This window comes from Mobula birostris, chromosome 12 (genome assembly GCF_030028105.1).
Source record: "Mobula birostris isolate sMobBir1 chromosome 12, sMobBir1.hap1, whole genome shotgun sequence".
NCBI lineage: Eukaryota > Metazoa > Chordata > Chondrichthyes > Myliobatiformes > Myliobatidae > Mobula > Mobula birostris.
The window spans coordinates 93517938-93534040 of NC_092381.1; the positions used below are offsets into that span (position 1 = coordinate 93517938).

The window sequence follows — 16103 nt, forward strand, 5'->3', positions numbered from 1 at the left end:
CTAAACAAAAACTGCAGGAATAAAAAGGGGCACAAAATCTGTGTTGAGAATAACAGTGAAGTCAACAGTAGAAGAAATTGTGAAAAAAAATATGCACAGTGAAGCAGTAAATTCAGGAATCCAGAAATTGCTCAGTTGAAATCTTCTACAATAAGCAGAATCAATGTATTGACAAGAACTTCAACTGTGTATGAATACTGAAAACATTCTTTGTTAAACAGCATATTGTGCTGTTATCCTTCAAGTCAAACAAAAACCTGTGTCTTGTAGTTCAGTACTTATTCTTTCAGGTTTATCCTCTCAAAATTATATTTAAAAATAATTTAATATATCTTTTTCAGCTTTGACTTTAATCTTCAGCCTAGAAATTGCTATCATGCCTTCCAGCACTATTTGTGGAAGTCTTGCAAAGATTATCAGGTTTCTCAGTGTAACACTGTAGTGTGTTCATTTCAGTGGGCATTACTCTATTGATCTATTAACAATTCTCACTGCTGCAGATAGCTAGCAGAACAGCTGCAATTTTGCAAGCTACTCTTAAGGAACATACCAAATTACAACCAACATTCTTCCAGCTTCAGAGGTGTGCTTCTACTTAATGACTGAATAGTACAACGATTGGGGTAGGTGAGTGGGGGCAAAATCAATGAATATTCACATTGCAAGCACCAACCACCTTCCAACCCACCCATCCTCTCTTCCTAATCTTGTGGTCTGAAGGAAATGCACATATATTCTTCCCTCACTGAGCATGCAACATGGGTAAGCTTCCAATTACAACATTCAGCAGTGAACTGTGAGATTTAGTAGCAATAACATGAGTGATAAGAAGGTTATGAATCTCAGACTGTAGATCTTTCCTCTCCCACCACACCCCACCATCTTCTATTACTCTCCAACTCTTCAGCTGCCAGTGGGTTAGGGGGAGAACAGCTGAGGAGAGAGGGGTGATTACGGAATGGTTTGAGAAAGAGGATACCAACATCAAAGCCTTGCACATACTGTAGATTAGCACACCTTGTGTGAATATGTCCTAAACTCTTGTAGCAGTCCCTAGTTTTCAATTGTCTTGAACCTTTTGTCTTTGCATGAAGACCTTGATTTTTTTAAAGATCTCGAGTTAACACTGATCACCTCACTGTAACAGAAATCCCACCCAGACATAACGTTGCTCTCCTCCAGATTATGTCTCCTTTCAGTTATACAATCTCTTTCCTTATGCAGTGGTATTAAGAAATTTCTAGTCTCCAATTCTTTCTTTCTTTCTGTAAAATGTAAAATATTTGGTCCTCTTCACTTGTTAGCTTTATATAAGGAATTCTTTAGTAAAACTGCTTGTTGATATGACTGTTCTAGATGGCAGAGATCCAGTTGGAAGGAGGAATGGCACATCAAAAAGATGATTTCATCTGTTGGCAATCCTCCTTAAGGTCAGCAGCAAACTCCATCATCTTGAACCAGAATTTGGGGCTATAGAGTTACTCGTGCTGCTGTAGATTATGAGTTTGAGATACATGGGATCACAGGATGCAATTCAGTTTCTGCATTATCATTTGTAATGATCTCTGAAAACGATTTGTAAATCCAAGTTTCTATGTGACAGTGGAGTTCCAACCAGAAGTGAAAGGGGATACAGGACATCTGGTGCCGCAAAATGAAGAATGGAATTGAAGTTTGTGCCTTTGATACATAAGGGATTTCAATTGTGAGAGATTAGAAATGCATCACTCAGGGTCACCAGGCTGGTAGGTTAGTCTGGTAACAACCTGCCTTGAGAGCTCACCAAAAGCTTGCACTCTCTAGCAGATAACCACAACTTGCTTAGTTGCAGATAAGTATTGGGAGTAAGGAGCCGGTGATTGTATTAACGTTAAAAAGGAAAAGGCTTTGAGGTAAAACTGCAAATTAATAAAATCACCTGCTCCACCAACATATTGCATATGAATTCTGTGCGCTCCTACTCTCACTGACTGTACTTACAGCTTGAAATAGTTATATGCTGTGAGTTATACTGCAAATCCAGTCTCTCGAGGCAGACATGACAATTAGTCTATAAGAAAATTTCGGAGATTCCTTGTATATTGAAATTGTAGTCATAGCTACTTAAAAAAAATCTCAGAAATCATTCACCAAGTTCAAATCTCCTTTAAATATTGGGTAATATATATAACTTTACTGAAATTTTAAACACAATCAACAATAATATTTGGATTTAACATGTTTCAGGACATGGCACAAGCTCCTAAAGCAGGGATCACTTCCAAAGAAGGCAATGACCCAATTCTTTCTCATCAGATTTAATTTGTTCCCATCAAATTGAATTTACTCAAAAGGAAAACTTAATTCCTGCTTACCGGTAGCTGCTTCCTGTCTGTCTTTCAGTTGACCTAGACAATATGTTAAACTAAAATTGTTCATATTTATCCAAAAAATTTACAGTGCTTCCTTCTTGACAGCTGTATACTTAACACACTTGATTTAAAAAGTTACCTGATTTTGGTCTCCTCAGGACAAATAACTCCATCTGAGTTTCCAGGCTTCAATTAAAGGCAGTAAGATTTCCCCTCTCTTGAGGGGAAGCCTTGTCCTTTCAAAAACAATTAGTAACACCACTTGATGCATAATCAGCAAAAAATGTCATCTCATTTCATAATGCAGCCATAGATTAAAAGTTGGTCAATTCATCAGAGTTTCAAAACATCAGACTTTTACAATGAAAGCTATCAGGCTTGTGACCAAGTCAGGAACATTGTAGATATTTCAGAATTAATGAACATGAATCATTAACATCATTCTCAATGACTGTTTAATGCCACGAAAAATCAAATGTTAAAACTAGGAACTTAAATATTGTTTTTAATAAACATAAAGGACTGGCAGTGATTTATAGATGAGCTTGTGTTGCTTGACATGAATCATCAGCTGAAATGTAACTACCTTGTTAAAGGAACTTAACAGGTAAGGCAGCATCCGTGGAGAGGAATAAACGGTCAATGTTTCGGTCGAGACATTTCAACAGAACAGTTTATTCCTCTCTATAGGTGCTGCCTGACCTGTTGAGTTCCTCCAACATTTTGAGTTTGTTGCTCTGGATTTCCAGCATCTGCAGATTCTCTTGTGTTTATAACCTAAGTATAGTTATAAGTGGCACCAAAAGTGCAGCCATTGTATATCCAAATAGTATGCAACAGTAAATTCCGGGACAGATTCCTGCTCACAGAAAATGTTCCTTATACCTACCAAATAGGTAAGTGATTACAGATTGTGGAGAAAAATCTTAAAAATCTATCCAGCTCATGGTGGAGCCTGCGACTGAGAAACAGGAAACCACAAGCTCCTTAAGTGCTTTAATAAAAGGTTTGCAAATTCCCAAATCATAGCCATGCCACAGTCAGCATCTATCTCATATGTGGTACACAGGAGCATGCTCTCTTTGGGATGTCTCTCTGCTGGTGGTCATTCATTGCAGGAGGGGAAGAGAGGGAAAGAGAGAAATTGGCAGTGGTTAGAAAATGGAGGGTGGAAGTTAGAGCTTGTTTAAGGGTGGGGGGTAAGGTTTGATATCAAATATTGGTGTGGGAACAGTGCATTGTTTGGTAAGGGAGAAGGCTGGCATATTAGAAACGCATGTTTATGGGGAGGAGGTATTTGGTACAATGAAGGATGTGGGAAGGGACAGCAATGCTACAGCTGGCTGTTCCTCACTGCCTCAGACAGCAATTAAATTTCAAACAAGAGGAAACTTGCCTAGGATCTGCTCCAGGAGACCCCCCTTAGGCAGTAGTGCTCTGAAAACATAATTATTCTCAGAATGGCCAGCAATGGGCACTCTGGGGAAAGTGACCTAATTTCTTGGGATACACTCCAAATTAAGTCATTCCTTGCACAAGTGAAATGAAAAGTGTGCCAGGTGAACAAAGGTGCTACATGTTCAGAAAATGCAGCTCAAATTTCCAGATTGATGCAATTTGACCCAGAGATAGTCACACATTACATTCCATTCCACCACGGGGACTAAAGAACTAGATGACTGAAATTCTCAGTTATTTCATCTATACTTAAAGACTACTTGCAGAATTCAAGTTAAATTAAATTCATAAATTATGAGAGCTACAAAATTTACCTGCTCAACTATGCTGGTGAATAATGTGTTTTGTAAATCACCTATGACACAAACAGGCATTTAACTTCTGTTGTATCACAATTAATTCTGAGTCATTCGTAGCCTTATAAAATGCACCATACTTCTGATCCCAGATAAAACCTAGTTAGATGATAAAACTGTACCTCAAAGCAGAAGTCTTGCCCCAGGATACTACTGTGCAAAGGTTTAATAAAGACATCCTGCTCCATGCTTAATTCCAATGTCTCGATTGCACTGCTAGGGCTCAGCAGGGATTCATGCGAATGAGATTCTTTCAATTTTGGTAAAGCACGAGACCTGCAAAGAACAATAAATAATTCATGGTAAAATGCATCACATAGAACAAATAAAAACTTCAGTTTTACCAATCCTATTCTATAAACAAACACAAGAGATTTAAGAGATAATGAAGAGTAGAACCATTAATGATTGTACTTGTCTGTTAGAAAATAATACAGTGGATTCCAGTTAACCAGGACACATCAGACCAGCACATTTTGGTCCAATTAAGTGGCTGCCCCAGTTAGCCTAAGTTACATTGAATTAGTTAAAAATGCATTAAAAAAGACAAACTACATTTAACTGAGCAACAAATTATGTATTTAAATGTAATACAGAACAAATTAGAACGTTACCAATACTACTACTGTACTATAAAGCTGTGTATTAGTTATCAAAGGAGAATAGGCTGTAAATGAACAAAATCAGCGCAAACACTTAGCAGATAATGGACTACCTTCATACAATGCTTCTGACAATTGCATCTTCCAAATCTTCAACTTTATTCTAACATTCAAGATGATCGATGGTACCTTCAAATTCTTCCCAGCTTAGGTAGTTCCTAACTTGTTAACTTCACTCACAGCCATTTCTAGCATTTTCAGGCATGAAGCTTGAAACTGCAGTGAGCTAAACAGTTCTGAATTGTCTTACTGCTTATTCTTTGCCAACTATCAGTGACAAAAATCACTGCTTTTTGAACACAAACACACGCTACTAATGGAAGTTACAAATTATTTGCTCTAATCACAGTGTAGTATCTAATGGCCACTCATGTGCAGGCAACTGACGATAGTTAGGAATTGTTCAGCAAATCTGCTGTCCCAATTAAGCAGCATATTGTCCCAAATAAATGAAGGAAATCCCAGCTATTTTTTCAATTAGTTTTTATATTTTAAGAGTTGTTCTAATTAAGCGGCTGCCCCAATTAAACAATGACCTGAAAGGGGGCCTATTTTCGTTTGCTGCTGGTGACAAGTGGTGTTCCACAGAAGTCGGTACTGGGACCACTTTTCATGTTATATATCAATGATTTGGATGACAGAATTGATGGCTTTGTGGCCAAGTTTGTGGACTATACAAAGGCAGGTGGAAGGGCAGGTAATGTTGAGGAAGCATGGAATATGTAGAAGGTCTTAAACAAATTGGGAGAATGGGCAAAGAAAGAGCAGATGGAATAGAATGTAGAGAAGTGTATGGTCATGTACTTTGGTAGAAGGAATAAAGGCTAAACAGGGAGGAAATTCAAAAATCAGAGGTGTATAGGGACTTGGGAGTCTGTGTAGAATTTTCTAAAGATTAACTTGCAAGGTTAAGTCAGTAGTAAGGAAATGAAATGTATTGTTCGCATTTATTTCAAGAGGATTAGAATATAAAAACATAGATGCAATATGAGGCTTTATAAGGCACTGGTCAGACCACATTTGGAGCATTGTGAGCAATCTTGGGACCCTTTCAAAGAAAAAATATGCTGGTACTGGAGAGGGCCCAGAGGAGATTCACAACAATGACTCTTGATATGAAAAGGTTAACAAATGAGGAGCATTTGACGGCTTTGTACCTGTACTTGCTAGAGTTTAAAAGCATGAGGAGAGATCTTATTGAAACCTGTTGAATAATGAAAGGGCAAGACTGAGTGGAGGTGGAGAGGATGCTTCCTATAGTGAGTGAGCCTGGGACCAGAGAACAGAACCTCAGAAAAGAGGGATCTCCATTTAGAACAGAGATGAGAAGGAATTTCTTTAGCCAGATTGTGGTGAATCTATGGAATTCATTGCCACATACCGCTGTGGAGGCCAAGTCATTGGGTATATTTAAAGCAGATTCTTGGTTAGTCAGGGCATCTAAGGTTATGGGGAGAAGACAAGAGGATAGGGTTGTGAGGGAAAATAAATCAGCCATGATGAATGGCAGTCAGACTCAACGGGCCATTTGGCCTAATTAACTGAAATCCACTGTACATGAATATAATAGCGGGAAGGGGTAAATTCACAGAAAAAAAACACACAACATAAATATATCTTTCTTTATATAGAAACTAAAAAAAGTGGTACCTTGCAGCAAATGAGTGATTATACTGGACCAATGTCCATAGTTTATCAGCATATCATTGCTGAAACCCTCAGGTATTGAAAAAAATTGCAAAATGACAATGCAATATCACACATCAAGATTACACAGCAAAATGACAATGGGAAAAAAATCAGAAGCTTATTTTCATTTTGTTCAAATTTGATTAGAATGCAATATTCTAATTTACTTTGCAGAGTAAATCCTTTTAGGAATCAGAAAGTATTTGCCTTCTTAAAGCACCTGCCTTTTCACAGTGACACCACTATACCCTTGAAGTTCTCTCTGCAAAAAATTTGCACACAGCCAAGAGTTAACTGAAAACATGAAGTTGTTAAGGAAAATATGAAGCTAATTCTCCATCAAGATATGAACGTCTCTGATCTCCTCTTCACATATTAACTAGTTCCCCAAACAAAGTACTTAATAGCAATGGCTGACAAATAAAAAAAATTACAAAATGGAATCACAGACTGCTTTGCTCCCATTTATTTTTTTCTCCCTTTTTTAAGTGGCACCAACCCAAACGTGATATCAGGAGCTCCACAATGCCTCATTCCACTGGTAATACTGTATGTCAGCTTTGACTAAAGATGTAGGTAGTTATTCACATTAAGGGCAGGGCAGGGAAATCACAGCCAATACATTCAATATTTGCTGGAAAATGTACACAGCGTAATTTCAATTTAGACTGGCATCATTGGCAAAAACCAGGATTCATTCTTTTATCACTCAAATCCACACAAGAGTAGTGATTAAACCTCGGGATGCTCCAAACTATTTTGGCTCAACAGCACACAATCTGCTATTTTTTTTTGAAGAGGAATATATTTGCATTTTACTGAGGGGATGGGTGTGTCATTAGCTGTCATAACTATTCTCTCAGTTCCTAAATAGAAAAATACATTCTCCCATGAAAAACTTACTCAATGGTTTATAACCTCAGGCAAGTAATGCGGAAGATATTTAAAACATAGTAACCTTGAACAATTAAAATTACTTGCTTATATTTTAGTAATTAGAAAGACATTTAAAAAATCACCTTCTATAGTTTGTTCTTCCTCTTTACAAGCCTGCAGGCACCATGCCATGCATGCCTATCAGACCAATGCTAATGAGCTGGATACTTTGAAGGAACTGCAAGAGCAAAAATCTGCTCTCTATTTTTTTTCCAAATGAAGAGAGAAATGCCTGGACCTTGCCTGGAAATTTCTAATAAGACAAAGACCAGGAACTTACCAGCATTCACTGCAGGTAATATGGACACCTTAATACAAATTTGAAAATAGAAATTTGTTCCCTGTACAGCTCCAAGGTCTGTTCTCTGATTAACAGGAAAAACATAGATGTTTACCCTAACCCTCCTAACATTGCTGCTCCAGTGAGAGAGATGCGGAGTACAGATCTTCAAAAACATACAAAGCTTGAAAAAGTAAGGTTCCATGAGTGCCAGGGCCATGCTTCAGTTTAGTTGGGAAACTGACAAGTCAGCACATATGCAAAACAAAAAATGGAACCGCAGCTTGTGTGCAATGTCAAATACTGCAAAGCCATTAAACAATTCAATTCAACCAGTACATTAACAAACGCTTTGGGGGCGTGAAAAAGCACTGAACAACAAACAAGCTTAGATTTAAGAAGGCACATTTAAAGCATCCTCCATTTAAAGTCTGGAACAATTGTGGTTTTCCATGGATTCCAAAAATAGATTTGACTCAGAGGTAGGAATGGATACTGCTGTTCTGCTTTTGTACCGTTTTTATTTTGAAAAACATTCAGAACTTAAGAATAAAGACAGCATGAATAAAAAAAAATAGCTCACTAAGTCCTCCCAGAAGAACAATGTATGCACAATAATGGATATATCTTAATGCTCTCTGCAGGCGGAGGGGTAGGAAGGGTGACTTGATGACTTCCTTGCTCACTAGCAAACCCCCTCCTTTCACTATAGTCCACAAACCAGCCTGCAAAAGGTAATTCTTTCATGTTCTCACATTGATGGGGGTTAAATCTCCATGTGCAGTCTCATAACCTCTATGCTTGCAACTTAAATTCTTTGAAAGAATTCTAGAACTTTATCTCTTCCCATAATTCAAAGAAACCTGCATGCAGGGGCAAAACAACCATACCAGTCACAGTTTTCTTTAAAAAGCAAATCTGCATCCGTAAAGTGAAAAAGTACATTTATAAGCTTGTACGGTATTTTCATTAAACACATAGAATTGCTCAGAAAAATGTTCCACTGTTTCAGTGGAACAAGTTGACCGATTCAGAAATATAACCCAAGGCAAGGCATACCGTACACAATCTTATTCTGTATCTTTATTCTAAGAAATGTAGTGAAATCAGTTAATCTCCGACCCTATTGAATTCCTCATCATAGAAGCGCTGACCCAAGTGTCATTTCAATGCACCACATTTAGGCTAGCTTCTGATATCTTGGGGTTCCTATGCACAGATAAATTTAGCTAATAGTCACTTCTAATTTGCCTTTATAGCAATAACACATTCTCATGTGCAAAGGAAACTTAGTGGGAGTCAGTGAGTAAATTTACAAAGACTTCAACATAGCATGAATGCTTGCAACTGCAGTAACACCTATAATCACTTTTCTTCATGTGGAAATTATAGTTGCAAATTCGTATCATCAACTCTTCATTATAGGCCTGGAGAACATGCTTTTGTAATCAGCTGGAGCTGGGCAAGGAGGTTCGAAGAAAAATGAAACAATAGCAATGATTAACTCATGCTATTCATCATTTTGTGGTAGGTTGCCACACTACAGCTGAAGACATGATAACAAGTCAGTGGGCCACACACGTGCAGGCAATAAGAAACACACAGGCTAGACACTGAGGCGCAGAAGAAAGCATCCAAAAATGTAATCTCGATGTCAAAACATCAATGGCATCAAGCACACATAGTATTTTTCAAAATTCTGTTGTCAAGCCTGGAAAGTGCTCAAACAAACTGACATAATATTATACTTACATTAGACAGCAACGAAGCCACTTAACAGAACATCCCCAGATCATGATGATGGTGCTACCAGTTATGGGAAAAAGTGACTTCACCTTCCCCCTTCTCCCAAGACCAAAGGTAAAGCCAATTCTCACAACAATCTTCAAAACACACCTTGAGTATGATGGTTCTCCAGTATTTTCAAGACCTCAAGTGGCCTTCAAATCTTCAGAGGTTAATTCCATCAATGATAGTTTTGCTCCTGAAAACATTATGTCTGTTAAAACAAACTACCCTGGTCATCTCCACATTGCAGGCTTACACACTTTTAAAACTCCATGGGAAAAAAAGTTTCAAAATAAAGCTTTTTCAGAAGAGACTCCAATTTTAACAATTGAAGTATTCCATTACAGGCCAGTTATCAGGTCATCTCCAGTTATTACTCCTTCTCCCATAAGACAAAAAAAAAGCAGTCCTCATCATTTTAGTCAAAGCCGTGAAACATACTAGTTTTTCTCCTGAAAGAGCAGAGCCAAGTATCCACCATTTTCTGATCACTTGAGGGCTGGGGCATTTTCCCCCCTTGGTTAAATTACTTGGCTGAATATGTGAATTATCTTCACTTGTCGGCAATCCTTGTGCAGAAGAAGGCAAGATTCTTCCAAGTTCTACCCATCAGAGGCATTAAAACAGCCAGTCTTCAAATTCTCCTTTCAAACACACAGATAGTCCAGGTCAAAGCACTCTCATTTCTTCCTGGAATACAATGGGATTCGAATGATTTTCTTCACTTCCAGGCACAAGAAGCAGTGATTCGTTCTTTGCATATTTCAGTACTCTGCTCAACACAAGGAAGCACACTGTTCAAAGGGCTGTTAGTGTTTCTTAAACAAATCTAACAATTCATCACTGCCTCTGAAACAGCAAAACATGGGCCTGACGTATATTGTTTTGACCCACCTGGGGCAGTTGTTATGGCAATGCACCTATGAGAAGATTAGTGCCTGAAGCCAGCAGGGGCCATGAGCACCACAGTCACTTGAATCCTGCTTCTTCACTGCAGCACTCGCTTAATAGCACAACAAACACAGCAGAAGAAATCAATGTGACCCTCAAAATGAACAATAGTAATTTCACCTCGAGATGTACTGTCCATCACATGACATCTTCAGCCTCTCTGAGCAAACTCCAGCTGAGCAATGAGCTCGAGTGCAGCAGCCCACTGCGTAAAATGCTCTCATACAGATGCTTTCATCTGGATTCAGGCCAAGTTAAACTGTAGTGACAGGGATTAAATATAGAATGATGGATGGTCAGAAGTACAATAAAAGATACCTACTAGCCAGAACACAGCTTATTAATTGTACAAAGCCAGGAACAAGGGATAAAATGTACACCATCATAATTTATCCTTAAAACAACGAGAAAAAAAAATTTAAAAATATTTTAAACTGGTTTACCTTCTATTAATATGAAAGCTGACATTTAGCAAGTATGAATTTCTTGCATAGGTAGCCACACAGTTTTAATTAAATGCAACAAATCAGGAAACTGAATGATGAAAGCAAAAGTAAAATATCGACTGAACAAAATAAATGCTAATTAGAACCACACAGGATGGCAGAATAACGGCTGCATGAAGCAATCCCAGAAAGGAAAATGCCTTCCATCAATAAATCTCAAATTTAGCAGGCACAATTGTATTATGCCAAACAAGATATATAGGATTGTGGGCCATTAAGTCTTTCACAGAGAGTAAGGTTATGAAAGAAAACATGAACAGTTAAGGAAAGGAAATGAGCATATTCATAAAAAAACATTCTTTGAAACAGATGAGCTACAACAGAATTAAGGTAACATATAATCTCACTTCACTGCCTAGCATCTACATTCAAATGAAGAGGTAAAACTGACACATGCAGTTAAACTCTCATGTTACATGGGCCACAATGATACTCTAAATCATGTAAAATTACATTCTGCACGTTGAACAGCAGCACTCCCATGGTACTTAACAAAGTGTTTGCCTTGGTTTGTGCTTGTCCTAGAACTCAGATCCTTTGAATAAGGATGAAAACCTCACAATGACTCATTTGTTTAATTAAATTGCCTTGGACAATTTAATTTTAAAAATGCCAAAGATTGCAAACTCCATGCAACCTTGTTTTGAAGAATATTCGTTGCACAACAGCTATTTTCAATTTTAAGATAATTCCTTGCTGTTATTCATTAGCAAACTAAAATTCAGCAATTTTGTACGAAGACAGGCATCCAAAATTGAAAGTGAACACAGTATGTATGAATATATGTATCATATTTTCATTAAGAATTTTTTAAAATGCAGATACTGAAAGTCTGAAATAAAGACAGAAAATGCCACAAACACTCAACAGGCAGTCAGCATCCATGGAAAAAGAAATGGCTAACGTTTTAGATCCAGGATTCATCATCAGAACAAAGAAAACAAGTTAGTAGAAAAGATGGGGGAAGGGTAGGGAGGACAAAGGGAACAGTTAAAACCAGATTGAACTTCTTTGTCCATGTAACGTGCTGCTAATGGTAAGGTTCTGGGTCACCCCCAGCAGACCAGACGCTACTAAAGAAAAACTATGCAAATATGATGACAGCAAGAAATGGCCGGTACTGATAGAGACAGAGAAAAAGGGTTATTTAGTTTTGATTCTGAACCTTAAAGGCTACTTTCTGATGAAGTATCCCAGATCTGAAATATTAAAGCAATTCTCTCTCCATAGATGCTGCCTGATCTGTTTTGTCTATCCATCATTAGTTTGTCCATCATTTTGTTTATACAGAACTTTGAAAAAGTATTCAGCCCCAACAACTACTTTCATATTTTACTGTCTCATTTTCTAAAATTTAAAATATATTGAAGGAGAATTTTGAGTGAATCTACAAAACATCATGTCAAATGTGAGGCTGAAAAAGTATACATCCCCTTTGTAATTACTATGTCAACTTTCCTCAGGTGCAATATATAGTATTGTCGTACCAACTCACCAAATGTGTTCATGTAAAAAATTTCAATGAATTCATAAGAGTAAGTACCCCTCTCTTTGAAAGGTCCAATAGCATGGTAGATTTTCAACAGACTAAATCAAATGAAGAAAAAAGAGCACTCAAGACAAGTCAGGGATTGATAATAGAGATAAGGGGGAAGGGTACAAGACCATCTCAAAGACAATGAACATCCTTTGGAGCTCAGTGTAGACCATTGTGAAAAAAGGAGAAAAAATATGAAACTACAGCTACACTACCTAGGTCAGACCACCTCTCTAGACTTAATCGCCAGAGAAGAATGACACTTGAAAGGAAGGGTACTGTGATGTCTGTGGCTGCAAATGGAGATGAATTTCATGATTTCACAATTTCTAAGGCCTTGTACAAAAAGGGTATTTATGAAATAGTGGCAAAGAAGAAGCCCTGGCTAAAACAAAAAAGCACATTCTTGCCTGTAAGGGTTTGAAAAACATCACTTAAAAGAGACTGTAAAGATGTGGAAGAAAGTTTTGTGGTCAGATGAGACTAAAGTTGAATTTTTTGGCCTCAACACTGAATGGATGTGTGGCATAAATCTAATACTACGCATCAGCCAGTTAACACCTTCCCTACTGTAAAGTATGGTGGAGGTAGCATCATGCTATGGGATTGCTTTTCAGCAGCAGGGAATGGAAATCTGATCAGGATTGATGGAAAGAGATATACAGAGAGATCCTTGATAAAAGCATGCCAGCTTCTGCCAAAAAGCTTAAACTGGGAAGGAAGTTCGTCTTTCAGCAGAACAATGACCCAAAGCATAGTGCCAGAGCAACCATAGAGTGGTTTCAAATGAAGAAAATTGATGTCCTTGAGTGGCCTAGTCAGTGTCCAGACCTTAACCCAGTCGATTATCTCTGGAAAGAGTTTCAGATTATTGTCCACTGCCACTCCCCAGCTCAACTGGCACAGCTTGATTGGGCAAATCTTGTTCCATCATGTTGTGCAAAATTAACTAAGACCTATCAAAAAAGACTACTGGCTGTAATAGCTGCGAAAAGTGGTTGAACTAAGTACCAAGCCCGGGGTGGGGTGGGGGGGGGCAGGGTTGAATCTTCTTGAACTGATGACATTTCAGTTTTTGAATTTTTTTTGTTTTTCATGCTTTACAATTTTTCTTGTTTTTGGGCTCTGATGTGAAGAAAGGGCCACGTGATTCACAAATAAATATCTCAGTTAAACTGTTCAAAATCCTTAATTGTAATACTCATTTATGTGAACAAAGGGTTGAAGGCTGAATACTTTTACAAGGCACTGTGTTCTTGACTTGCAAATACCTTTAGCTACCATTCAGTCATCCCCGAAGACTTGAGCATATCAGTAGTACAAACATCCCACCCTGCAAAAACTCATTTCAGGGAGGTAGCACCATCAATTTGCAGGAAACTCCCGGAACTTCCGGGAGAGGTGGGATGTCTGCATAGAGTAGCTCCTTAGCAGCTAGCCAGCTAGTTTAAATAACGTTAGTTATGCTAATGAATGAATGACACCTGTTAAACTCACCTCAGCATGTCCTTTACAGTCTTAACCCACCATGGGCAATAGAAAAGTCACTGTTGCAAACAGTGCAGCGAGCAACACTGTCATTAATTTTGACCCCTATTAGGCAGGGGTACACTTTAGTGTAGCCTGGGGTGATGTATGTTTTATATTTTCTTTTTTTTTGGAACACTCTGCCATGGCACACACTCCCTCTCCCCTCTCCCTCTCCTCCCCCCCTCTCGTGGTCGCTCTCCCGCGCTCTCTCTCAAAAAAATTGGTTTCCCGGACATTGTATATAATTTGCGGGCATCAGGGAGCCACTATTAATATGCGGGAGACTCCCGGAACTTCCGGGAGAGGTGGGATGTCTGGTGGTATTTCAGTGATTGGACGCCTCAATCAAAGTGGTCATTGCGACACCCATTCTGCACATCCATTTCAAGCTACTGGAACACTAGGCCTTGATAGTTAGAACTTCTGCTTCAGCTGGGATATCATTACAGTCCAGAGTGTTTATGATGATTTACTGACTACAATCAGTCTCTGCAACATGGGTGTGTTTAGACTAAGTAGTGGGGGGAGGGGATGAACTGGAAATATAAGGATGGAGATAAACGAAAAGTGAGAATAAGAAAAGTTAAGAATGACAGCAGAATCAACAGAGCAGAAAGCTCAAGAGGGGATCGTACAGTATGGCCAAGTGAAATAGGAATTGATATGGGAGGTGAGGGGAGTAATGAATTAAAAGTATTGTATATGAGTGCACGGAGTATAAGAAATAAAGTGGATGAGCTTGAGGCACAGTTGGAAATTGGTAATTATGATGTTGTGGGAATAACAGAGACATGGCTTCAAGTGGACAGGGCCTGGGAAATGAATATTCAAGGTAATACGTCCTATCGAAAGGACAGACTGATGGGCAGAGGGGGTGGGGTGGCTCTGTTGTTGAGGAATGATATTCAGTCCCTTGCGAGGGGGAACACAGAATCAGGAGACGTAGAGTCAGTATGGATAGAACTGAGAAATTCTAAGGGTAGAAAGACCCTAATGGGAGTTATCTACAGGCCCCCAAACAGTAGTCTGGATGTAGGGTGTAAGTTGAATCAAGAGTTAAAATTGGCATGTCGCAAAGGTAATGCTACAGTTGTTATGGGGGATTTCAACATGCAGGTAGACTGGAGGAATCAGGTTGGTACTGGACCCCAAGAAAGGGCGTTTGTGGAGTTCCTCCGAGATGGATTCTTAGAACAGCTTGTACTGGAGCCTACCACAGAGAACGCAATTCTAGATTTAGTGCTGTGCAATGAACCGGATTTGATCAGGGACCTCGAGGTAAAGGAGCCATTAGGAGGTAGTGACCATAATATGATAAGTTTTAATCTACAATTTGAGAGGGAGAAGGGAAACTCTGAAGTGTCAGTATTACAGTTGAACAAAGGGAACTATGGTGCTATGAGGGAGGAGCTGGCCAAAGTTCAATGGAACAATACCCTAGCAGGGATGACAGTGGAACAGCAATGGCAAGTGTTTCTGGGAATAATGCGAAAGGTGCAGGATCAGTTCATTCCAAAGAGGAAAAGAGATCCTAAGGGGAGTAAGGGGAGGCCGTGGCTGACAAGGGAAGTAATGGACAGTATAAAAGTAAAAGAGAAGAAGTATAACATAGCAAAGACGAGTAGGAAGCCAGAGGATTGGGAAATTTTTAAAGAGCAACAGAAGGTAACTAAAAAGGCAATATGTGGAGAAAAAATGAGGTACGAAGGTAAACTAGCCAAGAATATAAAGGAGGATAGTAAAAGCTTCTTTAGGTATGTGAAAAGGAAAAAAAAAATAGTTAAGACCAAAATTGGGTCCTTGAAGACAGAAACGGGTGAATTTATTATGGGGAACAAGGAAATGGCAGACGAGTTGAACAGGTACTTTGGATCTGTCTTCACTAGGGAAGACACAAACAATATTCCAGATATAATAGTGGCCAAAGGAACTAGGGCAATGGATGAATCAAAGGAAATTTATATTAGGCAGGAAGTGGTGTTGGATAGGCTGTTGGGTCTGAAGGCTGATAAGTCCCCGGGACCTAATGGTCTGTATCCCAGGATACTTAAGGAGGTGG

At 38.7% G+C, this 16103-nt stretch overlaps 1 protein-coding gene across 4 annotated transcripts in view; it reads right to left on the reverse strand.

Annotated features, from left to right (window-relative positions):
* The window catches only part of rasal2 (RAS protein activator like 2), a 406620-nt gene that overhangs the window by 82853 nt on the left and 307664 nt on the right, over nucleotides 1-16103 (reverse strand). For all 4 annotated transcript variants that reach the window (XM_072274307.1, XM_072274306.1, XM_072274309.1 and 1 more), the window contains one exon: nucleotides 4288-4441. In XM_072274307.1, the coding sequence (XP_072130408.1) occupies nucleotides 4288-4441 (154 nt within the window). The remainder of the gene's footprint in view (nucleotides 1-4287; nucleotides 4442-16103) is intronic.